Below are 27,458 nucleotides of genomic sequence, written 5' to 3' on the forward strand. Positions count from 1 at the left end.
CACACTAATCGCATAGCATTTTGCATCTACTGCCATTCTTACAGCCTGCACTGAGCTCTGCTAAATATGGCATGTAAGAAACACTCTGTGACTTCCCACCCCACACTCACCTATGTATGTTATCCAGAAGTTGTTGAAATCACATGATTGCTGTTTTTCCCTGTGCTGCAGCTTCTCAACATGCAACTTTAGGGGCTCTTTCTGGGAGTTTGTTCATCCCAGAAATAAAACAGCTGAGCTTGCACTCAGTGGGGGAACTCTACCACTAGGGAGCAGTTACTCAAAACAGACAAGGATTCTAAGTTGCCTGTAGATTGCTTGTTCAGTATCTCACAACCAAACACAAAAATCTGTCACACATTGCTTGCTGGCAGTTCTGAAGCTCTGGGTACTTCTCAGCTACATGCAGAGCTGGACACAGGCTACAATTAATATTGCTAGTTAAATATAGGATATCAGGAAAGGACTCTCATCAATTAACAGTGCAGAAGTCCAGATTTCTTTGAAAATTACACTAAAAGCAAATTTGAAGAACAGCTGACCTGCAGTTTTTGAGATGTGCTGCCCAACCTTCCTCTCCCTGAGAGGGTTCCAAGGATGCCATACAATGAACTGCTGAGGAGTTTATTAAGCCATTTCCCATTTCCAATGACAAAGCAAGAATTTGGACAAGCAGAGGATGAAGATGCATGGACTGTTGCAGCAGCCTCAGAATAGCTCCATCATTCAATACACAAGAACCATGAACTCTGCTTTTGAGTGAGAATTCCCTGAAAGGGTTGCAAAATCTAAAAAGATCTTCACCTCAGTGACTAGTGGTGACAAGTCACTGACAAGTGACAAAGTTCAGTTTAAGGAAATGTGAGCTATTTTAATAAAAGGAAATTTCAAATGATGCAAATTACAGAAACATTCAAAATAGAGAAGCAGAGAGGTAATGAATGCCCAATGCAACAAATGGCATTTAACAGCAGCAGTATTTACTGACTCTGGGATAAATGTGCCAGAGGAGAAAAGTCAAATTAATTTGTAAGTAATTCACGTCAATGACCCCACCCCAAAGGTTACTACAGATGGTATCTTAATGAGACCCATCCCTCTCTGAGCAGGAAAAGCATGCTCTTCATATATCAATATTTCTTCCTTACACCTTGATGCTGGCCAAAGCAAACAAGACCCACCTGTCCACAGTGTTTCTAACCACACAGAAAGAAAAACAAGTTCATAATAGATTTTATTGATGCAGGACTTCAGATGAAGGTAGAAAAATACTCCATTTAAACACATATCATCCAAACCTTGCAACTAACTTAAGCAAAACTGGTAACAATTTTGGGGAAACTTTGAGTAAAATCTAATGTGCTTTATTTTACATATTGAATTAAAGTAAGGAGGCCTTGGGAAAAAAATAGAGAAATGAAATCTTAATAATCTGGAGTTTTAAAGAGAGAAGGACACTTCAGCCATGTCCTTGCACATACATATAGTTAAGTCATCATGACCCCAAGTTATGTATTAAATGATATGGTACATTGAGGTGCAATCAGAGGTTGTGCAACTTTTTGACCAAGTAATTCAAAGCTAAATGTTTATGAACAAATCATGTTATCATTGGTGAATTAGTGACAGTATGGCACACCATTCCTGCAGGTATAGTGAGTGACAGACAGAATGACAATGACCTGAATTTGAACTGCAGATTTTCTAATTAACCAACAATTGAATTATAACCCCACTTAATCCAGACAGTGTTTACAATGCCACTGTCCACCATCAGGGCAACAAAGTTGAAAAAGAGAAATAACTTGCGTGGGTCAATAAAGAGAGCAGCAGTTATCGCAAGGTTTATCACAGCTAATCCAGGAATGTTTCTCTGCAGTTTGTGATGGATCTTGAGATGTCATGGAGCCCCAAAAGAGAAGTAATTATAGTACACCTTCAAAAAATTAACCTTTTAACACTATAGACAAACACCATCTCCAACTGAAGCCACAGATGAGCATGACAGCATTACTAAGTGTTGTCTGTCTGTGAATCAGACACAGCTGATTGGTGAAACAGAAACTTCACATACTGACAACACTATGTTATTTTCTCTTTCAGTCTGGAAAAAAAATAAATTAGCAGCTGTGAAAGTATTAAAATGTTTATTGTAGTCACTCATTACTATTAAGTTTCAAGGGAAATAATACATTTTCTGTTTAGATATTCTCATGGCAGCAGAGAATTCATACTACAAATATATACAATATGGGAAATGTATTGTAGCTGCATGATTTAACTTTGTCTATCCATCTTCATTTCCTGCTTCTAATGTTAAAGTTAACTGATGAACTCATAGTCTGGGGGCTGTGATAGTGTCAGGATGCAAGATTAGCAAGGAGTATACAAAGCAGGGATAGATTTTAGTGTCAAACATGTAGTCAATCTTTAGGAAATCCCCTTTCAGAAAAAAGGGAGAATGAATATTTGCATACAGTTTGTCATCCAGCTTATGTACTGCAAAACATTATAGCATTAAAAATATTAATTTGAATACCTTTGAGATAGTCTTTAAGAGCAAGTGATGACTTCTGTAAGAGCAATTTTGAACATTTACTTCTAAATGACATTTAGGAGCATGAGACACACTTGAACTTATCAAAGTCAAATATGTGGAAACATTAAGGTCAGTTTTTTATAAAATGATTATTTTTCTATTCTGCGATTCACCTTGATGTGTTTTCCATCCATCTGAGATTGATTTTTGTACACTGAAAAAGGTCTATTCAGTTCTAGTTTTAGGCCTCTGTAAAGAAAATTCTTTTTTTGGGGGGGAGGGACGGGGGCAGGGAGGGACAGTTCAGGCAAGACCTTCTTGTCAAACTTATAGATGAGTTTGGAAAAATCTAAACCTTATTCTGCAACATTTATGAAATTCTTAGACAAAATATAATACTGGCAGACAGTTTCCATTAAGCTGAGCAAAGAAAACACAGTGAACTCTAGGCCTATGCCATCGCCATTTTACTTACAGACTCTTTAGGCTACACTCTCCCGTACTTTTTAGAGACCTTTCTAAGTTTTCCATATAGCATTTATTCCTGTGCTGGCTAAGTGCTGCTATATGATACCCAAAGTTCTCCCTTCCTTTCATTTTATCTCCACTAGGAGCCAGAAATCTTGACTTAATGCTCTTTTTTATTGAGGTCTAATAAAATCAAATGAGGGCAGAGAATTTGCTGTACTAACCACCACTAAAATCAGTGGTGGTTACATCAGTTTGTATCTACTGATTGTGCATCTTAGAAACAGAGCTATTCTACATTTAGCTTTGAACTCAGTTATAATCTGTAGTTTTTTCCAGTTCCCTCTGAATAGAGGGTCTCACACAAGTTGACTGGGTTTAGTTGTGGTTGGAAGTCACCAACTCTGCCCTGAAGAGTGCAGAGATAGAGACTGATATAGCTCCCATCCTTAGTTTGTCACTCAGCTGACAAAGTGTACAAAAAATTGATCACAAAAAAGTACAAACGTTTATTTTCCTCTCATCTCCTTGCTAAGTGATTGCCTTGTCCAATTATCTCAGAGATGTTCTTATGCCAAGTTGGCTGCAATAGCTACCAGAAACAAATGGTGAAAACACATTGTAATTTATTCATGGGAATGATTTTTTTAAAAAGGAGAATTATTCTTGCCTAAGAAGAAATCAAATATATCTGACATTGAGATACAGGAGGGAAGAGCAAACTGTGAAAATGTGGCCATTAATAGATAATGAGGTTCTTTGTGGTAGCTAGGCTGAAAGATAGAAAGCTTTTGGCAGGTGTGAGTAAAAAATATGTGTGGTCTTTTCATAACAAGTGTCAATTAGCTGTACCTTAAGAGTATCAGATGGCTGTATGTATGAGGATTGTGTATATATGAATGCTTAAGCTGAATCAATCATCATTACCTAGCAACAGGCGTGAAATTTTATTTTGTTGAAGAATTTATGAGACTAATGTTACACTAGAGCTTTTAGTTGTTTATTCATGTTAACATTAACCTCTGTTTGCAGGAATTCTTCCAAATTCAGCATTAGACTAAGCAAAACCAGAAACCTCTTGTACTTGAGGGTTGTGTAACACTTAATGTAACCACTCCTGTATTTTGCCCAGAGAGTCTTGCAATGCCTGTTGTTTTCTGCTGAGCCTTTTCTTATAGATTGCTTTCCCTTCTGTCACTAAGGATGTGACCTGTATTCCTCCCTGATTTTCCAAGGCTCATCATTAGATCTTGATGACTTACAAACATTTGCAAGTGAAAGGTAGAATCGATAACAATTGCAGATAAGACCAAAATGGACTACAGGGGTAAAAAAGGGAGGGAGGAGAAGAGAGATGCCTTCTCTTCACCAGTCCTCACCTGCATGAACAGAAAGTCATGCAAGCTGGTAGAGGAACATTTAAACAGCTGAACCTCCTGTTGCCATCCATTCCCTCTCAGTGTCATGGGGATTGGCAGGAGCTAGCTAGTCACTGAGAACTAAATAACAAGTCATAAACCAGGTTCAAGTCAACTTCAGTGCACCCTTACCTCGTCTTCAGTGACCCGATATTCAATTGATATACGGCACCTACTGACAAGATAAATAAAGCTTTTCTGGTGAAAAAAATGGATTGCCCAGGCATGTCTTCCTGAGCAGAGGATCAGCAAGAAAGGGTACAGCCTCTGGCATTGCTGATTTCTGCACTAGTTGTGCTGCTGTTGCTGCAGTGTCATGACACCCCCGATGTTCATGCACAGCATCACTGCTTCCTGCAGCAAGAAATGACTGCAGAAGCAAAAGATGGCCCTGGCAGGTTGCTGTTGGAACCCTGGAAGGTGAGAATTTTAGACTTTCTGTGCTAACAGGCACTGACCCTCAAGAAAACACTACATTTGAGGCTGTGGAACAGGCTTCCAAAATTGACTGATAGCACTGGGATTATGGGTGTGTAGTTAAATAGAAGTGTGTAATATCACAGGGTGGAAAACTTAGAATTTAAGGTTTAATATATAGGAATATATATAAAGCAAGATGAAGGTTTTAAGGCGTAGGCTAAGTTCTTCTTTTTCACCTTCTTCTTCATGGGTTTGAGTAGAATCTTGTAATTGGGTAGAAAAATCTGTATTGTGGGTTAAAAGTAAAAATAATTTAAGTATTCTTTCATAATTGGACAGTTTGTGCTTAAAAGACCTTGGAAAGAGATAGAGATGGAGCCATTTTTCACCTTGTTAGCTGGAACTCACAACTTGTGACACTATACTGTAGATAAAAATTAATAAACATCTGAGTCTAAACACAAACTGCATCCCTCAAGCTTTTAATCCCAGCTCAAACAGAAGAAAAGAAGATAAAAACCCCACAGGTTGTCCCCTTAAAAATGGCCCACAGTGCATTAGCACTGGCATCTGCAGCTTGTTGGGCTTGCAAATGGACTACTAGAAACAGTCAGATTCAATATTTCTTGGAAAATAGCATGTATCTACTGTAGTCAAATCCAGCATTTGTGAAAGGACCAGAGATCATGAGAAGACAAACTAGATGATATAATTTATTGACATATAAGTCTTTATTAGCAATTTTAGCTACCAGTGGCTTCTAGCAGAGTAGTCACGCTTCCAGACCAGAATGTGACATTTCAAGACTTTCATTTCACCATGAGTTGTCCTTCTTGTTCAGTCTTATGTCCTTTGTGCCACCTTGCCAGTGCCATGCTTTCCTAAGTCCCAAGCTTATCCCAACCCCAAATACCCAGGGGAGAAGTTGCAGCCTGAACCCCACAGGTCCTGCTACAGTCTCAGAGAAACCTCTGGGGAGCAGGAGCTGAAATGCCTGGCTCTCCACCAATGCACCCCACCGAGACACACAAACTGACCCAAAGTGGGTCAGTTTTTTTCTCTGAGGTTATCTTTTTTTCCTGGAAGGATCTCCTTCTTGGGTTCCACAGCAATACTAAAACTACTGTTTGAAGATGAGGGATGCTGTCAATGAGCTGCAGGTATATTTCTGGTATGGTAAAAGTATATAAATAGGAAAAGTACCAGCTCTTAAATCCCTGCTATAAAGCATATCATATAAACACCTGAGCATATAAATAAACAGCAAAATTTTTCATTAGAAAGAAACAATATATTTTAATCAGTCTTGTTGTCGGACACTGTCAAAGTATTGTGTTTAGAATTTTGGAAAATATCCAGTCTGGAATAAGCAAATCAAATTTTTAAAGACAACTGAAAGTGTTAAAGTTTGTCAACATTACAAAAACTGAAAGGAGGAAGTGAAATATTGGGCAACCTTAAAAACAGTTCAGTGCTTTTAGCTCCATTGGTTCCTTGACCATAATAAACATTTCCTTCACTCTGCATGCTTCTTTTCATGAAAGAAGCCTGGCTTTAGCTTCCTTCAAATTGATTCATCTTTGCATATGTTAATGCCTTGTGTCAGAATAGATTTATTACATGTTTATCTTTTCTGGATATTTAGGATTTACGTCATCCCGTTGATGAGATTTTCCCAGCAGGCTGTGAACCAGTCAGACCGAGCATGCAGCCACTTAGTTAGGAGAATTGGTGTGGGATGAGTCAGTACCTCGCTGTGTCGGCAGCCTGCGCTGGCTGGTGATGAGGAAGTGACTCCTGTGCCGTATCATCCCTGAGTTATACAGTCCGGAGTATGGTGAGCTGCTAATATGCTGGTCTGGGGTATAATTTTCTTTCAAAGATGAATGCCCTATGGTTAGCACAGAAGATAGTGGTTATTCTGCACAGGTCTTTCTGTAGTGAACAGCAATAGCACCAAGAGCAGTAAGTATGATTTAAAATGTGATTTTGAAAGGCATTCATTCCCAATGGCTGAAAGAGAAGCATGGCTAGAGGGCAAAGCTCTTTTCACACACAGCTATGAATTCAGAGTAAGGTTCTTTCCTTTCTGTGAAGTTATTAGAGGGCCATAAGGATGCAGAACGGCATCGTATCTTATCCCTGTTCAGTGCCTTCCTCCTCTGTGTTTGCCTTCTTTTTGGAGGTGGTGTTCAGAGGCCAGCAAATATCAACAAAGCAGCTACAGTCAGTAGCTGCAGTTCGTTTCTGTTGGATTGATAGGTGCAGAGAAGCACTGCCAAGGCACAAGGGACCTGCCCTGCTGTGCCTCTGCTCTGTGGAGTAGCCACAAGGATTTACTTGCCCTGCTGGAGTGAGAGGCAAGGGGCTGCTCCTGCACTCAGGAGCCCTCAGAGAAGCTTTTGCTGGAGAATGAGGGCAATGGACCATGTTATGGCATTACTTACTGAGACTACCAAATACGTACAATCCTTCACCCTGTGCAGAGATAGATTCTTGGCTTTGGATGGATGTGTTTTGCTTTGCTATTATTTTCTTGGAATCTCTTACTCCTCTGTGTATTTCGGAGATTTGCATTTATATTGGAGTTTGGATTTACAGTTCTTATCCTAAGCACTATACTTACAGAAAAAGCACAAACATTGCATTACTCTGTATAAACAGCTGGCATTATTTGGCAAGGAAAAGTGATGTTTTCCACTGAAAACTAGAAATAGAAACCATGGGAAAAGGTCTAAAGCTCAATCATCTCATCTATTCTCCAAATCCCTCTGGTATAAATCTCGGCTAATTTCAGACTGTCTTCAGAGAAATAGCACTGGGTTTGCAGAAGTAGTATTCAGATTAGTAGTTGCCAGATCTTCTTGTTTAACACCTATAAAAAAATAATTATTTTGTACTAATAAGTTATTGGGAATTTGGGCATTTCCCCCAAGATTTCAAGCATATTAATGGAAACCTAGGAAGTTGTTTTTATTTTTTTAATATTGTGCCCTTTATTATTTTCTTTTTTTTTCTGAGAACTGCATAAAAAGTGGAATTATTCACCTTCAAAACTCCTATTCAGCCATAGGGTAACCTTACAGCCTCCAGTATTTAAAAATCCATAATTTCTCTAACAGAGAAACTGTTTTTAAAATGAACTATGTGAAAATGAGAAGTTTTCTGCTGATGACCAAACAGTGCCCACAGAAATGCAAGCTAAATGAATCACAGTAGAAATCAGTGCTTTCCGGATATTTTTTTCATAGTGACAATTCTCATTTTCAAGGCCTTTTCTGTTCTTTCCCATTTCCAGTGTCCCTTCCATAGTTTTGTACAAGAAGGACATGATAACTTTTCAACACATTTTTCAAATAGTTTTGATGTCTGAAAAAAGTGCTATTTCCATTCCCTTCTGTGCTGTTTTCCATTTTTATTACTTTATGCATTAAAGACAAACAAACAAGGAGAGTAGATGACCCACAGTATTCTAGACATTGTGACATCTCTCTTTCTTGGTTTTCCAAAACTCTGAAAAGTACTTATTACAGAAATATAATTTCTTTAGAAAAAAAAACCCACAGTAACAATTTTGTAGAAAAGTTTTTACTTTGAATTTTGATGTATAGTTGCTTTAATATACTACAGATTCAAAAGACTGCAAAACACTGACAATTTGTAAGTGCTTTGATTTCTCACAAAACCAGATTTTGACATGTTTCTCTTTGGTATTTTAAGTAGCAAGTCTGAGAATATTTTCATGATCCACATCAGTGTTAAGGCACAAGAAAATGCCTGTTTGAAGCATCTGGACCAACAGAGTGAAGGCTTTATTTCCACAGTGTTCCTCTCACTCTAAATTATTTGATAATTTGGCCTGCTTAATTACTTAATTATCTTGATAAAACATAACTTCCTGTTTTAATTTCAGCCAACACACCATTAAATACCACCATTCCCATGCTCACAGCTCCCCCTGGATCTGCGATTCACTCCTTCCTGATGTGTGTGGGTCTTGCAGTACAATTTTATTGCCAGCCAGGAGATGGAGGGAAAGCTCTCTCTAACCAGATGCACAGCTGGGCACAAGAGGAGGCAAAGCAAAACCCACCCTCCCTGGCTGGCTGCTGCCTGCCCCTCTGCAGCAGGGCAGGGCAAGGCTCCCCAGCCCCAGGGGATCCCCCAGAGGTTTGCAGGTTGATGCCAGGGACCTGCCTCTGGAACAAACACTTGTAGCACAGCTGCCATTACAGAAAATGTCCTTGAGTTTTGGCCCTGTGTTACTCAAAGGAGAGAGCAAGGAGTGTGGGGGGAATGCACTGTGTGCATGCAGGGATGGCCTTGGACTGAGTGCCCATAATGAGCTGGCTGCCAGACTTCTTGATAACAATGAGTTGTACAGAGTAATGAACCATGGGTTTGTTCCCCTAAATTCTATCTTCCTATAGAATGCATATGTGTCAAGATAGTAACTACCAAGGCCTAAACCTTCACTCCTCAAAGAGAAGTGCCTGGTTCAGAGGAAGCACACAGCATCTCAGAATGGGTGAAGGCCTCTTTCACAGACCAGTATTTGGGACCTAACATGTCTTTCTCACTTTTCCTCAGCGCTGTAAAATCATAACTGACTCCTCTCCTCAACATATCCTCTTGACACTCTCCAGTGGTTTCTCTCTCAGCCTGATCAGTGTTTCTGCACTTTTTTTGGTTGTCAAACTCTCTTGCTACAGCAAAGAGAGCCTTCTAGAGCAAACCCCCAGTCTGTCTATGAGAGCAGCCTCCAAAAAAAAAAATTAAAAAAAAAATAAAAGAACTGAGTTGTATGCACCGATCTTAATTTTCGTACACATAGCATAATAAAGTAGCTAACCCAGGTCATCAGAAGAATTTGCAAGAGATAGTATCTTAATCCACCTTGTTGCATATGCCCTTGAGGCACCCAGCTTAGCTGGGCTTTAGCTATGGTCATCACAATAACTCTCTTTTACATTCAGCAATATCACTCTTTTAAAAGGCTGCATGGTCCTTTGCAGAATGAAAAATTGATACTCCTCATCCGTGACTCTGGTACAGCCAATAATAGGTGTTTACTTAAAACACTTTTTCAATAGTTGTGTCTTGCAAATAGCTGTTAACTGGTGAACTGCGTGATTAAACCTGTTTGTTCAGTAGTCGTAACTAGGCTGGAAAATACACAACGTGTCACTCTGTCTGCATTATACCTTTTCAAGGAAATCTTACATGCTTCTGTAACCAACCTATACTTATGTATTTTGCTATATTTTAAAAGCTTACAGGAGGCAGACTACACGGTGTCTTTTGTTCTTTGCTTAGATAATACTGGGCTGCTCACAATATGACCATAACATTTAATCCAACAAGCAAACATACTTCAAACCAGTTCAATTTATCTATAATAAGGCCCATTAAACAAGTGTGAGCGCTACAGCCATGATTTTGTTCTCTACATGGGTGACAAAATAAACAGTTTGAACTACTGTTCACATCAGCAGCTGCTACTGAGTCAAACAGCCCAGAATGCTGTTCATCACACCAGCATCCGTCAGTAGTACCTGGGGGTTTCTGGAGGCTCCTCCAGCTGTGGATTAAAAGCCTATTCTCTCAAAATTTGTGTTATACAGAACTGTAATGGTGGTGAAGAGGATCAGCTGCCTTTTGAGATGGTCTTTAAAAGGAAAAAGTGCCACTCAACCAACAGAAAACAAATGAGTGTCAAGAGAAGGCTTCTACCCAACATGAACTGATAAAGGTAAGAGAAGTTTTTAACAGTGTGCTTCTTCATATTTCCATTCTATTACATTTTAACCATTGTAACTATTTATTGAAGTAAGCATTCTGCTTTCTTCTTGAAAACTTCTTCAGAGTTCAGCTCACTTGAACACTTTGCCACATGTGTTCTTATTTCGTTAGTTTCTGTGTAATGCAAAGCCACACACCTGATCTCAGTTTCCTCCATAATTTGGCTGGAGTTTCCACTTTCTTTTATTAAAAAACAAACAAACAAACAAACAAAATCCCTGGTTGTGGTGGGGGTTTTTTGGTGTTTTGTTTTGTTTTGTTTTTTGGGTTGGTTTGGGTTTTTTTTTAGGAAACACGTAAACACCTTATCTCTCTCTATGTGAAAATGTTTCTCTCCATGTTTGTGTCTTAGCTAAAAAACAGATTAATATAATCAATACTCATTGTAATGCTAAACTACTAGCACTGAAAAAAACTAGAGCTCAACAGGAAAAAAAACCATTTGCTTATACAGCAGATAATGTTTTTGATTAGTCAGATTCTTCCATTTTATTTTGCCAGCAAAAGGGCAGAAAAGTTTTTTCTTCTCTTAGATCTTTTCCTTGTATCTCTATTTCCTAGCTAGAGCCTGCAAGGATTTCCCAGTAAAACTTGATCAGTCCAGTCATCACTATCAGGACAGGGCTGGAGGAGAGGTCATGCATGAACTCTTCAGCTTTAGCCTTCTGTTTTGGACTTGTAGGTTTTAGACTTAAGTATCCAAAAATAAGTTGAAGGAGCTTTAGAATTTAAAAATACTGATTTTCAAGAGCAAAGTGGAGATACAGGACTCCAGCCAATATTGATGAAGTAGACTAGGACTGAAAACAGAAACAGGAAATATTGAAAAGGGCTTCTAATCTGCCTATTTGACAAGGCACTGCCCCGTGCAGGCCTCTTGGAGTCGCTGCTGTCCTGGTGTGAGGACACCTCATTATGCAGTTTGTCTCATCTAAGGAGATTCCTATTTCCAGGGACATCATAGGATAAAAGTGTCATGCTGCTAAATGTCATTACAAAATACTTTCATCCTTCATAAATAATGAAATGTGAATTTTCTACACATCCAAACAAATGAAGCTTTGGATGAAGGTGTTTACAATGCCCTTTTATTTTCCTCCCTGCAGCTCTTCCCACCTAGAAAATTGAAAATCGAAAATCAGTCATAAACGTACCTCAGAATTAGGAAAAACAGTACCTGTGCTGCATATCTACGTGGATTTGAGACCCCAGTAAGGATGCAATTGTGCTGTGAATCCGTAAATGGCTCTTGCATAAGGAGCAGCTGGTCAAACAGTACCCGTATTTCCATGTACATCTTCATGGTTTGCGTTATTCTGGCCACAGTGGTTGGAAATCTGACAGTTATCATCTCCATATCACATTTCAAGCAGCTCCACACCCCTACAAATTTCCTGATACTGTCAATGGCTACTGTAGACTTCCTGCTGGGATTCTTGGTCATGCCTTGCAGTATGGTGCGCTCTGTTGAGCACTGCTGGTATTTTGGAGAGTTCTTCTGCAAGATCCACTCGAGCATGGACATGATGCTGAGCACAGCTTCTATCTTCCATCTTTCCTTCATATCCATTGACCGTTACTATGCTGTGTGTGACCCTCTAAGATACAAATCAAAGATAAATACTTTTGTCATCACGGTCATGGTGTGTGCAAGCTGGATGGTCCCTGCTGCTTTTGCTTTTGGGATGATCTTTCTAGACCTAAACTTTAGAGGGGCAGAAAAGATTTATAATCATGTCCACTGTGCAGGAGGATGCTTTCTCATTTTTAGTGAAACTTCAGGTATTGTGGCCTCCGTAGTGTCTTTTTACATCCCTGGATTTGTTATGTTGTACATCTATAGGAAAATATACTCTGTAGCCAAGAAGCAGGCAAGGTCCATTGATGCAATGAGCAAAAAAAAGATGCAATTTGAAATGAAGCACCACATTTCATTCTGCAGAGAAAGGAAAGCTGCCAAGACTTTAGGCATAATAATGGGAGTGTTTCTCATCTGCTGGACTCCATTCTTCTTCTTTACAGCTACCAATCCATTTATGAATTATGTGATACCTCCTGTTCTCATTGATGCTTTGGTTTGGTTCGGCTATTTCAATTCTACACTTAATCCAATTGTTTATGCGTTTTTTTATATGTGGTTTCGCAGGGCATTGAAGATTATTCTGTTTGGAAAAGTTTTTCAACAGGACTCTTCCAGGACTCATTTGTTTTCAAACTAATGTGCTTTAAATGGTTGGATTCATAGCTTTGAACTTTTGCCTGGAGGCTGAACTCCCAGATGTAAGAGCTGTGAAGGAAGGAAACACCTATTTGTCTGCCTATTTACCAAATGTAGTTCAAGCAGATAAGCAACCATTGTGCTTTACCTTTACCTATTATTTCATTCCAGACTGGGTTTTGTATGTGGTGTTTTGCATATATTTGGATAGTTATTTGCAATGCACAAAAGAGCAAGACTTCCATTTCAAAAACATATAGCAGTTTATATCCCTGATCTTCATAATTAAAATATTCTGACACAACAGATTAATTTCTTGAACACAGTGGGTTTATATTAAAATGTTTTTGTTCATTTGTGTTCTCCTCCAGAAAGAGCAGAAAAACCTTTTCCTTTTGGTTTTCTTGGTATCTTTGGCTAATAACCCAAAGCTCTCTAAGTTTTATCCCTCCCTTTCCATATGTGTGCAGAGCTCAAAGCAGGCCAGCAACCAGCCATACCAGCACACTCCGTGAATGGGAAGGAGGGGCAGAGAAAGGTTGCACTGTTCCTTCTGTTTTGATTTCAACTAGTACTTGTCACTTATGAGTCTGTCACTTAAAAGTTTTGCAGCTTAATGAGATCAAAAGCGTGTTTAACAAGATTAAAGACAAGAAAAAATATGAAGTGAAAAGAAATTGAAAAAACCCCTGCATTGCACCTGAGAATGCCAGAAAATTATGTCTATCTAATGAATGTTTAGATGTTAAACATTATTTGCTACTTTGCATCTTAGAGAGCTTTTTTTTTAGCCTCATATATTGTTCTTTTGTCTCATGGAAATGCTGCAAGAGCTTTCGAGGAAAGCATATAGAGAATTATGAAGAAATCCTGTGGTTGAACTTAGCTGGATTATGAAGGAACAGTACTGGGTGTGGGCAGGAAATGATCAGCATCTGAGAGGAGACCATGGAGAGAAATTGATGACTCTGTAGTAAAGTAAGAGCTATACTCAGAAGTATGTCCTCCATTCATGTTCCTTGTAAAAGTGCATCATATCTGTATCTTGTCTTTGTTTTCTGTACTTTGTAGAGCATTGAAGTACTCTCTGCTGAAAAGCTTAAAATTTGAATGATGATGGTACATTTCAGCAGGGCAAAGCATCAGGATCTGAAATTGTGTATTTTACTGTTTCATTGCCATCTTGTAAAGTTTGCCCACCTAAAAATTACATAAAAAGGAACAATGAAATGTACACCACATCAGCACTTCTACTGTGGATCCTTGGTAATGAAAATATTACTACTTTAATACTTAAACTCACAAAAATAAAGCAAGATAAAAATTTAAAAAAACTCTTTCTGATAAATAATGGGTCATTTTTTCTTCCTTCATCTCTAGTGAATCTGGCCCTGCTGTAGTTAATATTCTCACCCTGAGTGTTACTTTCTGAAATAAAATGCATAGTCACTTGGACACTTTGATCTCACTTGAAGTAACAATTTCAGAAGTGCTGCCATGTGATACTTCCTTTCCTCTAGTTGTATTTTAGATTGAAGATAGATAGACCTATGACAAATGGTACCTATCTAAGGCATTTTATAGTGTATTTAGTAAGATCAGCACATATTAATGTAGCCCGTTTAAGAAATCAATTAAGTTGTTTCTTTCCCTTTTTTTCCTTATAGCCCTATATCCCTGAAAATCTGGAAATATTACTGTGTTTCCAGACAATTCCAGCTCTACCAGAGTTTACAGTTGGCAATTTTCTTTTCATAACTTGTTGTGGCATGTCTCAGGCATTGTTTTCTGGTTGCAGGAGGAGTTTGTGAATGAGTAGGGTCCCAACTTGCTTGCAGGACAGACTGTAGTTCAAGCAGAGCATGTCCCTGCAGACAGTGGCTGGTCCCTACTGCAAAGCTAATTCTTATAAACCCATAGAAACCAGAGCCACACTCCTGAAGTAAGAAAAATTACAGATAAAGACAATCTAATAGGTAGAACAAAGGCCATACATGCAACTAAAGCAAATTAAGGAATTCATCACTACTTCCCATCTGCAAAGCAGAACTTCAGCCATTTCCAGGAAAGCAGAATTCTACCATGTGTGATGGTTACTTGGGAAAAACACAAAACACTGTTACTCCCAACAGCCCAGTTCCTTCTTCTTCCCCTAAGGTTTTTATTGCTGAGCACATCATATGGTGTGGAGCATCTCTCTGGTCAGTTGGGATCAGATACCCCCTCCCAAACTCTCGTGCAGCCCCAGGCATCTTTTTCTTCTATCACTTTAAATTTACTATTATTATGATGTGTGCAAAATACAAGAACCATATTTTACTAAATGCTCTAGATACAAAATAAAATATATATAATAATGTAATTTAGTTGAGAGGTAATAACTTTTCAACTTAACTCTTTCAATTTTCAACTGCTTTGTTTTAAATATTATTTGCAATTAATTTTAAAATAGCTTCCAGTTACTAAATTTCATGTACCATTTCAGAAGAATAATTGCTTGTAGTTGGTCCCTATCTAAACCAAGAGAAAATTTGCCTCAGAATTACTGCATTTCATTTAGTTATGGAGTTCATGCTCTTGACTTACTTTACCTTGTATTCTCATGTTAGGATTTGGAATATTTTGGAAACTTGTGATAATTAAATCTGCTGAGGGAACAGCACTTCCAAAAGAAAAGTCTAATAAAGGATTGATTATTCTTTCTCCAAATATCTCAAAGGATTTGACTGATTGCTCTGAGTTTGGAAACAGATCCTGTCCTGAGAACTTTTGGTCAGCAGGAACACGAGGGGTAATGTATTTATTCATAAGAGTGGTCTTCATTCTCACCGTCTTCGGGAATCTGGCCATAATCATTTCCATCTTGTATTTCAAGCAGCTGCATTCTCCAACCAATTTCCTCATCTTATCCACCATGACTGTTGCAGCCATAAAACAAATCATGGCTGCGTGCAGTGTGCAGGTCAGTGCCCACTGCTTTTACTTTTGGTGTGGTTTCCTCAGAAGCTTCTGGAATTGAGGGCTATGAAATGCTGATTAAATGCTCGGGCTTGTGCCCAATTGTGTTCAACAAACTGTGGGGCTTTTTTATTTACAGTCAATTTATTTGCTCCTGCTTGCATTATGATAGGGATTTATGTTAAAAATTTTACAGTCTCCCAAAGGCAGACCTCAGAGTTGAGCCAGGCATACAGGCTGTCAAAAAATAATAAGAAACATGACCTTTCTAAGAGAAAAGACAGGAAAGCTACTAAGCCTTGGAGTGTTGTTACGCTGGGTTTCTTAATATGTCGGTTTCCTTGGCTTTTTGCAATCTTAATTGACCCATTTTAAAATTTTTCCATTCCTTTACCTGTGTTTGATTCTCTAAACTGTCTTGGATATCTAAATTTTCTCGGCAATCCATTAATATATGGATATTTCTATCCCTGGTTTTGGAAAACATTTAAATATATCTTAAAAGGAAAAATATTTAATCCATGTTTTCGTAAAATAAATTTTTTGTCTGAAGATCAGTCACAGTAATAGATTCTACTAATGAGAGTAGCTCTAGAAATGAAGAAGAAAAAGTGGATTACTGAATATTTGTGTTTCAGTATGAGTGCAATATGAATTTTATGAGTCAGTCCTGTAGAATTCTTTTTAATTTCAGAAATTATTTACATACAGCCTATAAAATCAATATTTCACCTCATCTTGTACTTATTCAGCTAGTATTTCTTAGGGTTCACTCTTAATAACCCTAAACTGAACGTATCCCAGGCTCATATAGCAAGAAGTTTTCACCCTTTTGTGAAGGGGTCATTAGCAGAGGTATAGTCTCTTTCTATTCCCAAGCAAATAGAATAGGAGTGTAATTTTGGTTTGAAGTTGATCTTTTCCCCTGAAAACAATAGAATCAGGATTTCACCCCTTATTCTCCGGGTGCTTCGTACTCAGGAAGGAGTACTCATGAACCAGAACATGGCTTGCACTGAGGTCTGTTCTTGTGTGGTTTTTCTTTAGATGTCAGGCTCCAGATGTTTAAAATATGCTTGCTGACAGCTCACTGCACCTTCACATTGAACTGGAACCTCTAATTTAGCTCCTTGTCATGCTGAGCTTGCTCTGAAGTCAGAAAGAGGCACTGTCAGCATTCACATCAGTTACATGTTTAAAATAAACTTAACTGAGTTATCTTTACTGAATGCAGGAACTGCAGTGTTTTTATTGTGAATTATACTTCTGATTTACATTTTTGAACTGCCCATACAGTGTATACTCTACCCTTATTAAAGAGTGACTACCAAAAAGCCATCCACCTTTATCCACTTGTTGGCTTATCACATCTGCAGTAATGTGCCATGCTAAAGATGGCTGCTTGTTTTTTTTGCTAAAAACTTTTTAATGAATCTGTGATAATGTGAACATGTACTATTTTGGATCTGAAGAATTCCAGTTTCATGCCAACCCTGAAACACTTAAGACAGCAAGGATCTGGAAGGTCACAGACTGGTCTGAATTGTTGTGTAAAGCTCTCCAGTTTCCCAATAGAAACATAAACCCCGAGGTCTTTAAGTTGACACAAGTGCATTTTTTGTGCACAGTTGTCACTAGCTGAACAGCCAGACCAGGGAACAGAGCAGAGCTGGATGCACTAAAGTCTTTGGGCACCTGCAAGGTGGAAAATATGGTGTCCCATACCATTGCTCCATGCATGTCTAGGGACACCCCTGGATTAAACACAAGGGCAGCCAGAGCAGTGCTTAAGGAGAGCAAGAAAACTGAGCAGCAGGTTGATTGCAGGCAGTGACTCAGTTCTGGAGAACTCAATCTCCAACACAGCCCAGCCCTGACTTTCAGAGCCTGTGCTGTTGCCCTAGGTTTTTCTAAACTCATCTTCATCTGGTTTTCCTCCTGCAGTGCATTCCTGGGGGTCAGCTCTCTGGGAAAGCAGAGGGCAACCTTTGCATGCAACACCTTTCACACAACACCTTAGTGGCCAGGGTGACATCTGAGATGTCACCAGGAACTTTCTGGTTCTCCTTTTGGAGCTGAGCCATGTGAAACACACAGTGTTTGGGGGTGATATCTTAGGGCCTGTAGTGTGTCAGCAATGGCAAGGAGAGGTGAACTCTGTAGTAGAGATGGTGTTGCAGCCAGCTGTGCCAGTTATTGTCTGCATGTAGCTCAACCTGGCTTCTTTAGAGAAATTTGCATTCCAGATTTGTCTTTGTATTAAAACTAATTCATTATGGGTTTTTATTGAAAGTTAGCAAATTATATATGGTCCCTAATATCCTCCCAGCAGTGAGACCATGAGTCAAGTGCTGGATCACAGAAAAATATATATAACACTGGTCTCAGTAGAAGGGAATACAGGTGAACTCATCCCTGATAAGTAATAGCTGTGTTAATGACTAATACAGCCTTGCCCCTAATGAATCACAGCTGTATCCAATAAAGATAAGTGTGAAATAAGGGGATGGGGTTAGCTGGTGAGAGGAGGATTATGGAGAAGGCTTTTAAACAGGAGACTCATGAAAAAGAAGGATCCTGGAGAGAGAGAATCTGCTGTGAAGTCAATATAGGTCTGCAGTGAGAGCCAGTCGTTGGAATCTGCAGTCACAGTCTAGCCAGGTAAAAGCCTGCATTCAGAGTCTGCGAACTAATACATGCAGTCAGAGTTTAGCAGGAAATAACCAGCAGTCAGAGGCTGCAAGGGAATCCTACAGTAGGAGCATGTTGCAGCCAGAGTCAGTGAATATTTGGAGTCAGGATGGTTAAGCTCTAAGGAGGATTAAACAAGGACCCATTTCATGCTGTGATAAACAAGAAGTCTGTGTCTCAGCTCATTTCTACCCTCTAACAAGAGGGCTGCTGTGACAGTCTCAGAGACAACTACAGATATTTTTTTAAGTGTCTTCACAATGTTTGCTGCCAGAAGTATTTTCCACAGTACTCAACTATTTTGCAGATTTTAAATCCCTTCTGTTAGCTGCACAAGAATGTGCTACATTAGTGTTAGGTGTCTAAGTCTCTAAATACAAATCTAGGTACTTCTGAAAGCTCTTCTAAGTGCTAAATGTCTAGCTGGTGGCACACAATGCAATTGGAGACATTTAAGTAATGATTAAATTACTTCATTAGCATACAGCATAAATAATTTAGAGTCACCCCAGTACACTACAGCTCCTACGCTGACAGCTCTTGTCTTAGCACATCTTCAGGGAACAATAGTGACCTGTCTTCGAGGTTTCAGTGTGTTATGTCTTTCTGTGTGTTCAATGTGTGCCCTTGGATGTTAAATGAATATCTATTTAGCTAGTTTAGCTAAACAACTTGCAACCTGTCAGTAGGTCTTTAGTAGTTCTTCTGGCCAAGGGCTCTTGCAGATCTGTCAGAGGGTGTAATTTGGCTCCCATGTGATTTTGTGGCATGCTGTGCTGTTCTCCCTGCTGTTAAGCTTGATGCTGGTGCTAAACTTGATGCTAAAAAATACCTCACTGCTTGATACAAAACCTAGTGCATCAGAATAAAGGGGATTTTATTTTTCTGCCAACCACACCTGTTGGTACACAGAACATAAGTGTCTGTTTTGTTTTGGTGTTCTTTTGGGGGGAAGGTTTTTTCCTGAAAGACATTATTATACACTAATCTATTTTTCCACACTACGCAGTGGACAGTTTTAGCATGTATTCTGGGCTGTATCAAGTCCAGACAGTGTTCTTATTCCTCAGGGAATTATCCAGAAGGGTTAGGAGATCTTGATTCCAGCAAGAATTGACATTGCCCTCAGAGGAAGGACAATTCTGGTTTCAGGAGGAAGTTGAAGCTTCCACATCCAGGAGAAGGCCTCAGTCTGAGAGCACTTCCATGGTCCTTTACCTATTTGACATGTTCCCATTTGAACATGCAGGACAGCCAGATGGGGTTAAGAGTATTCCACCCAGGAAATCTGCACTCAGCCTCCCTCAAACAGCAACATTCAGAGTGCTCTTCAAAGACAGTGATTTTTTTAATTCAAAAAAGTGCTATATTTTTACCCTCAAATGATTTGCAGCTCAGGAATTTGCAGGTATTTCTGCAGTGTCTGCTTGTGGTCAGAATAATTCAACTCTTATTTTATTCTTTTAATCTTTTCTGCCACAGCCTAAAGGTTGAGGAAGGATTTCCTACCCTCTTGTGGAGTCCACAGGAAAAGCAACTTTAATAAAAAGAGTCAGCAACACCTTATATTAAGACAGGGGTAAAAAAAAAAAAAGGTTAAGTCCTTGAGTTGCAAAAACACCATCTGAAAGCATCAAGAAATAGATTGGTTTACTTTTGTAAGCTCTGTGTTTTTTATTTTACACCTTAATACTGCAGAGCACTTAAATCATATTTAGCATTTAGCTAAAAGTTTCAGAATTTATTCTTCAAGATTTAAAAAAACAATTTTGGTTTACAGGCATTAATTTTGCTACTAAAAACTAAAATATGCCAAAGAAGTCAGATAAGTTCAGGTAAATTAGTGCTTAATAGCATTCATTTTTCAGCTTCAGTGTTTTTTAACAAAAAAAACCCCTACAACATTTTAATCAGCTTTAGTGAAAATTAGGTAAATGAGAGTAAATGTTCCTAGAAATTCCTGACAAAAGGGCATATATAGCTGTAGCAGTAATATATTACAGTAATTTATTTATTCTTCTGTTTACAGAACCTAATCAAATTATCTTCCTTCCAGATCAGTTGTGTCAGCCTTCATGGCTGCAGCAGCAACAGAACACTGATGAAGCATTACAGCAAATGCTGACATTAGAAAGGATGTGCAGTTTCTGAAAAGACAGCCATGAATCCTTTTAGCTGTATATAAACCAATAATATTCCAGTTTTTCCTGTAAGAAAGGAGGAAGGGTTTTACTTTTATTTTTAATTACCCATTTCCACCAAAATGCAGGATGAAGAAAAAAGACTCAAAGAGGGGATTGTGTACTAAAGGACATCTTTTTCCCTAGAAAACTTTCTCCAGCAGATCTTTTCCTTAAATTTGTAAGTAATTTTTTAATCTGTTTTTTTTTTTTCCTCAGGACTGACTGTGTTGCAACACTCTGTTGAATACCTCAAGCTGCCAACTCATTCCTTCATCCAGGCTCTTGATCTCACAGCTGATGTAGTATTGGTCTGACTTTGTTAAGATTTCAGGGCCTAGAAATGCAAAGCATGGGCTTTGCCCCTGTGCTATGTGCATGTACAGGTGTGGAACCATCCTGTCCAAAATGGTGGGATATATGTCTATGAGTGCTTCCATCCATCAGCTCCAGAGATTCACTCTCCCAACAAGTTTCTGGTCTGTTCCATGGTCAAAACTGACATTTCCCCAGTGTCATGCTATGGTCCTGGGGAATCAGCACAGCCAGATCCATGAAATTATGCCAGTACCTTGGGGCTCCCTCCTACAAACCCTGCACACCTTGTGATGAAGTTGTGTGTAGCACCTCACCTTCCTGTTGGATTTCTCTCTCTTTATTCTAATTATACTATCTTTCACCCATTTCCTTAGATTACCAAAGCCACCATCCCTGTGGAAGAAGTAACAGCTTTTCAGTTTTATTCTTGTTCACCTTTAGCTTGGTTTTCTCAGGGTTAAACACTAGCTGGTTTGTATAGTTTCAGTTTGGCTTTTTTGCTGTTGTTGGTGGTTCATTGGTTAGTTTTTTTGTTGATCTTGACTACCTTTCTCCAATAGTTGATATTTTTGCTAACTTCTCAGCACCTAAGGACTTGTGCAATGACACCTTCTGGATGGATTATTTCAGCTCTGCCTACAGGTTTGTAATTTATATTTTATCATTTGATTAAAAATCTCTTTGAAAATAGTCATTGCAGTTGCAATACTTGGACTGCTATTTTCAGTGTACTCTACTGCCTTCCTGTCCCATTCTTTTTAAATTAATTAGCAACTTCTGGAATTTCTTTCAGAAAACTTTGCAAATATTTATATAGGTTTCATTAGATTTTCAGTATTTGCATTTACTGTTACATATAGTAACAGGTAACCTATGAGTGGACTTAGATACAGAAAGATAATACAATAACCTAAGAAATGTTGTGCTGGATTCTAGGAGAAGACCCAGCACACTGAAACATGTACAGTATACATTATCCAGATTTTCTGCTGTGTGTAGAGCAAAGTCACAAGTTACATGGCCAAGACACTGAAGAACCATTATGTCCATAAGTCAGTGGAAGCACTCGTACTTAAATCACAGGAGATAGTTTTTTAGATATCATTGTCTGAAAATTAATGCCCTGGTTACAGCAATCTTACAGTAAATTTCCAAATGAGCTAGAGGATGAGAATGGAGCCAAAGCTTTCTCCAACTGAAAACATTCTCATCATCTTTACTGTCTCACAGGACTGTAGATATGGTAAACCAATCTCAGCCTGCTTTTATAAAAGTAATTTTTCATTCTGTGGCTGCAAAATATTTTAAATGTGGGCTGATTTATTGTATGATATCTACTTTTGGAAAAACTGCCTGCCTTTCTATGTGGTACCTTGCATTCCTTATGAAAATAAGTTATCATTTAGGAAGGTGGGTACATTCCCTCAGAGAAACTAAAGGTTAGATTTTCAAAAAGGGAATAAATGAAATATAGATAAAAAACTTATATTTGTCAAAGGTTGTATGGGCAAAGCTGCAGCTCTGTCTCTCCAGTGATTACTACACTGCACCCCTTTCCCACAGACAGGACACCAAAGTGATCACTGGGTGCTGCTATGCAGCTGTTTTAGTGTGTGAGCACAGAATAATGACCCTATTTGGTGACGCAAGACAATCTGGTACATTTGGCTTTTCTAATATTATGGGCTTTTTTTTTTGTTTGTTTGTTTGTTTGTTTGTTTGTTTGTTTTTACAAGCCCATAATAATAGTGATAGTGTTTTTTATTTCTTGCTGTGATGATTTAGCAGAAATCAATATCTCATTCAAGCGGTGCAACCAGCAATGCAATATGGTCCACTCAGGAGGAAGAAAATGAGTTTCTACAGAGTTTGAAAATTGTTTGAAGTCTATGGAGCAGCCCTGGACCAGAACATCATTTCTAATCCTGGAGATTCACAACTGGACAAGCAAGGAAGGAATTGCAGGCAATTGCATTGGCCATTTCTGCTTCCTTTGGTGGAAATTGCAGGGAATGAGTGGTATCTGCAGAGCCTGGGACCAGCAGTCTGGCTGCAGGTCAGGGCTGTGCAGGTGCCTGGAACCAGCAGAATATGGGGGATGGAGAGCTCTGCTTTAACCAGCCTTGTTCTCTCCTACCCCTTGCCCAGGCCAATTCAGCCACATCAGCCCTTTTTCTATCACTAAAATATTGCTCAGTGTAAAAAGACAGCTTTGCATGGGCCATATCCTGGTAGCTGAAGGGCATTTGGTGCTTTCAACAGGCTGGACTACTTCGTAGCTTTTAGATCAGCCTATTAATTCTTCATTTATTTTGTTTTGCCAGTGCAGTGAAGCACACCACCTTACCTTCCCCTCTCCCTTCCTTTTCTATCAGCTTAAAAGAGTCTAAGTTTCTATTTTTTTCTTCTGAAATATGAATTAACAAGTCCCGTTTACACCTTGCTTGTTTTGGTTAGATCGTTCCCTGCTGACTTGTGTTTTGCTCACTGCGAACGAAAGCAAAGGGAATTGGGAACTCTGGAGAGGGGCTGTATTGTCGCACCTGCAGAACTCTTGTGCAGGTTAGGGATTACTTTTAAAACCTGTTATTAATTAATCTTTCTGCAGGGAACAATTGCCCCAAAGACTGCCACATTCAACTACTCCTTTCTATATATATTTTGACGTTTTCTGTCAATATTTTGCAATTCCTGTACTTCATCAATAACCACTAAAAAACTGCACTTTGGGATAATAATCAGAAAAAAGTTTGGACATAAAAAAAATTATGAAATGGAATATTTTGAATATGATTAACCATTGGTATTTTTAACTTTATTATGAGATTAGTATCTTCAAATTTGTCATAAATGAAAAAAGAGACAAGGGATAAGACCAATAAGTTAAAAGAAAGAATGTTTTCTTTTGTATTAAAACAATCCTAGACTGAAACAAATATGAGTTATTAATTTCGAGGATACAAGACAAAATATCTGAATTTCTTTTTTTTATCGACTTTCTGAACTAAATTATCCTTTTTTTAATCCTTCTTTAATTCTTCAGCTGATTAATTCAGATGAAGATCCTATAGGTAGAGAAGAATATTTTCTATCAGTATTCGCTTTTAACATGGAGTTAACAACTGGAGTTAACATATTCTCCATATTCACTTTTAACATGGTGTTAACAACAACATGGCTTTTAACATGGAGTTAACACGGTTTTAACAACTTTTAAGTTGCAATGGTTAAATTATAGAGATACTGCTTCTAAAACTGATCATATAAGTGTGTCCTACATGAGCAGTTGAACAAAGAGGAAACAGATCAATATAACTAAAAGCAGGAAAACATAAAAGCAAAAGTTACATAGAAATAGGATGCAGCAGGTGGAGGAATTTGTTGCAAGTGCTTTAGACTAGACTTTTCCAGCTAGAGAGCTTAAGGTCAAATCTTTACATTTGTGTAAGAAATATGAAGAGAAATTACACACCATAACCTGTGGAGACACCCCCGGTCTGGGAGGTGGGGTGTGCTGCACCCAGCAGATCTTAAAAGGAACTGAGAGAGTATTTACTCTACAAATATTCCCACCACTCTGCATTAATGGTAAAACACTCAACCAGCTTCTTCAGAGGTGGTCACTGCTCACTACTAAGGGAGAGCAAAAGCCACCGCTATGGGCTGTAATACATGTGATGGAAGATTTGGGATATGAGTGTTCTAGCTCTGTGTAGGTCATTTTAGTAAGCCTCTAGCCTTCTCAAACTGTTATATTCTATTTAAAGATCCCAGAATGGCTCTTTTGGTAGCTGTGAGGAAAAAAATTCACAGTAAAGGGGCACAGATGATGGCCCTTTTAGAAAATCAATAATCCTCTGAAATTGTCTTGTTCTATTTTAAGGAACTCAGATTCAGAGGTTACTTAAAGGTATTTAGATCTTAGAGGTTATGTGTAGCAGTTTCAATAAGATGTTGGCTATGCGTGACTTCACTGCAGATTGAACCATATCAGATAGCACACTTATCCTATTTTTTTGGGGTTTTCCTATGGATTGCTGGGCTTCTTAGCACATAAGACAAAAGTTCAGCTTGAGACTGTACCCAGAAATCTTGTCTGAAGAAGGAAGGGTTAAGAGAAGGAACATTATGATGGGCCTTTTTAAATTTTGTGTTAACATTCTTAACATTGTAAGTTAATATGTGATAAAAATATCTTCTTGTTCCAAACTAGAAAGATGTAAATTGTCATTATTCGACCCTTCTCCTAATTGTGAACTGATGTCTTTTTCCATAATCAGATGAGAGGGGAAAAAAACAAACACTAGAAAAAACAACAGCTGTAGGAAATATGCAGCTAACAGCAAGAGACCAGCAGATGCCTGACAGCCTGTTGAAAAGTGGTAAGTTTTTCACAACATTCAGCAGGCAATTGAATTAGGGGCTACTTGTCTAAGAAATAGAAAAAGGAATGGCACAGTAGGTATTCTGTAGGTCATCAGTGAAATGCAGTGGTTGTTGTTGCTGCTACATATTTTAATGTGTGCAATGAGATAAATGGTAAAACTCTTCCCCCTCTGTTTCATCTTATCATTATTTTTTTGAATGTCAAGAACAGTTTCCTTTCCTAGTACAAATTAGTTACAACTTTGAGATGATATAATCTCTTCTGACATCTGTTTATTTCAAATCCTTTTTTGTTTTGTCCATAAGGTCAAGACTCTAGCCAGAGAAAAAATATTGATATTCAAAACCTTTAGAAATTAGAGCAAATATCTGCAGGGAGGAGACAAGAGGGCTTATGTGGTATTTTTGGGATTTCCTGAATAGAGAGTGATCATAAAATTATGGTGGTTTTAAACTGCAACTTACAGGAAGTCTTGTGCTTGGAGTTGGAGTGTAATTAAATCTTATTTCATTTCCCAGTGTCTGATGTCCCCCCATTTTGCTAGGTTAATATTCATTGCTTCTTGGAACAGAAGCAAAAGCTGTTTTACTGTTCATCTGTCCATTCATGCTGCAGCAGAAGGTAAAAACCTGCATGTAGTTGCAGATTTTCTATAATAAGGTTACCAAACCCACAGGATCAGGCTGAAGAGTGAAGGGCAGAATAGAATTCTTATAAAAGTCCTGGTACCAAATTACCACAGAAATACACAGGAAAGCTGTGGTACACACTGGAAGACCTAGACTGTGGAATGAGTTTTGAGATTAAGACTCTTGAATTTATAAGTAGACATTTATAATTCTGGTAAGTGTCTAAGTCCTGTTGGAATGGCTACAGCTACACTTGGAATGGCTGTTTAAGTTCCAGCTGTAGTGGCCAGTGGCTATTCAGAAAATATGAATCATTTGCCAAATGCCACCTAAGGTGTAATAGGGAACCTGAGATAGCTACGCAGTAGCTGAGAGCCAGGTGAGACACATCTGGGCATTCAAAATGGCACTAGATGCTTCTCTCTGGGGCATTAGGCTTAAACAAGGCATATAACAGAAGTTTTGACATTTAGCTATGCAGAAATCTGAAAGTCTCAAACTGGGTCATGTCCTAGGGGCAACTTAACAACACTGACACCTTTTTTTAACTTACATGGACACCTTTTGCTCTGAATTCACTGCAGCCAAGGCTATAAAGAAAGGGAACATCCACAAAGTTGCGAATTGGTTTTTGAGATATTTTCTACCAGTCCTCAACAGATTACAGAGGGTAAGTGCCATTAATGCAGTCAATTAGGGGGTTGTTTGTTTGTTTGTTTGTTTGTTTTTTAAGTCCCTTTGCTTTTATAGGTTTCTTCTGTGGAAGTGGATGAGCTTTAGTCCCTCGGTGGGTGACCATCATCTATGCTACTATGTGAGAATTGTGCCATAATATCCTGTGATTGTTGCTAGATCTCCTTTTTTGCTAAACGCAGACTGATACGATGGAGAAAGAGAAAAGCAGAACTCAGAGTACTGATGTGTACAGTAGCAATGGCAGAGCAGGTAAGTGAGGAGGAAATACTGTTAAAAGTATTCTGGGAGTGGTCAAGATTTCCTGATTTTCTGACATTGAATTTTGGAAATATCATTAAACAACATTTTCCTCACTTTTATAGCTCTGCCCTGTGTCCCCTTACCTTTGATGTCTGTCTGGTTTTCCTAGACAAATTCTGTTAGGATCCCTTTGTGTTTTTTCTTTTACTCTGTATGGTTCCAGTAAGCAATTAAGGTGATTATGAATTGAAAATGAAGAGGAGGACAAAGATCATGATGAGCTGTAAAATAATGAATATTGATTGCTTAATAATGACCTCATTTTCCAAATGAAGGCCTATTGGATTCTATCAGAGCTGGTTGCTGAACTTGCAGTCCATAATTCTTTAATTTTTAATATTTTTTATTCTTCTGTAGGTTTGTATTTCTATATCTGAACAAAGTAATGTTTAATTTTATGTCTTTTATAAATATTTATTATTTCAAACCAGTCT

At 38.4% G+C, this 27,458-nt stretch overlaps 2 protein-coding genes, 1 long non-coding RNA gene and 1 pseudogene across 5 annotated transcripts in view; 3 read left to right on the plus strand and 1 right to left on the minus strand.

Annotated features, from left to right (window-relative positions):
* LOC310907637 (ectonucleotide pyrophosphatase/phosphodiesterase family member 1-like) overlaps nt 1-27,458 on the minus strand; it is a gene marked incomplete at its 5' end in the record, with an annotated part of 520,596 nt that overhangs the window by 120,493 nt on the left and 372,645 nt on the right. The window lies entirely within an intron of this gene.
* Nucleotides 6,568-11,855, plus strand: LOC310906633. The gene is made up of 3 exons (XR_014589457.1): nt 6,568-6,682; nt 10,470-10,597; nt 11,754-11,855. It is a non-coding gene; the product is annotated as an uncharacterized lncRNA (long non-coding RNA).
* On the plus strand, nt 11,865-13,151 carry TAAR1 (trace amine associated receptor 1; the record flags this gene model as incomplete). Its single annotated transcript, XM_083856052.1, has 1 exon — nt 11,865-13,151. One exon carries the CDS (start codon nt 11,865-11,867, stop codon nt 12,864-12,866), a length of 1,002 nt encoding a protein of 333 aa, XP_083712178.1. The 3' UTR covers nt 12,867-13,151.
* On the plus strand, nt 15,660-16,390 carry LOC310907411 (trace amine-associated receptor 2-like; annotated as a pseudogene). Its single transcript has one exon. The product of its transcript is annotated as a trace amine-associated receptor 2-like (transcript).

Source organism: Zosterops lateralis, assembly GCF_965231275.1.
Source record: "Zosterops lateralis genome assembly, chromosome: 3".
Lineage (NCBI taxonomy): Eukaryota > Metazoa > Chordata > Aves > Passeriformes > Zosteropidae > Zosterops > Zosterops lateralis.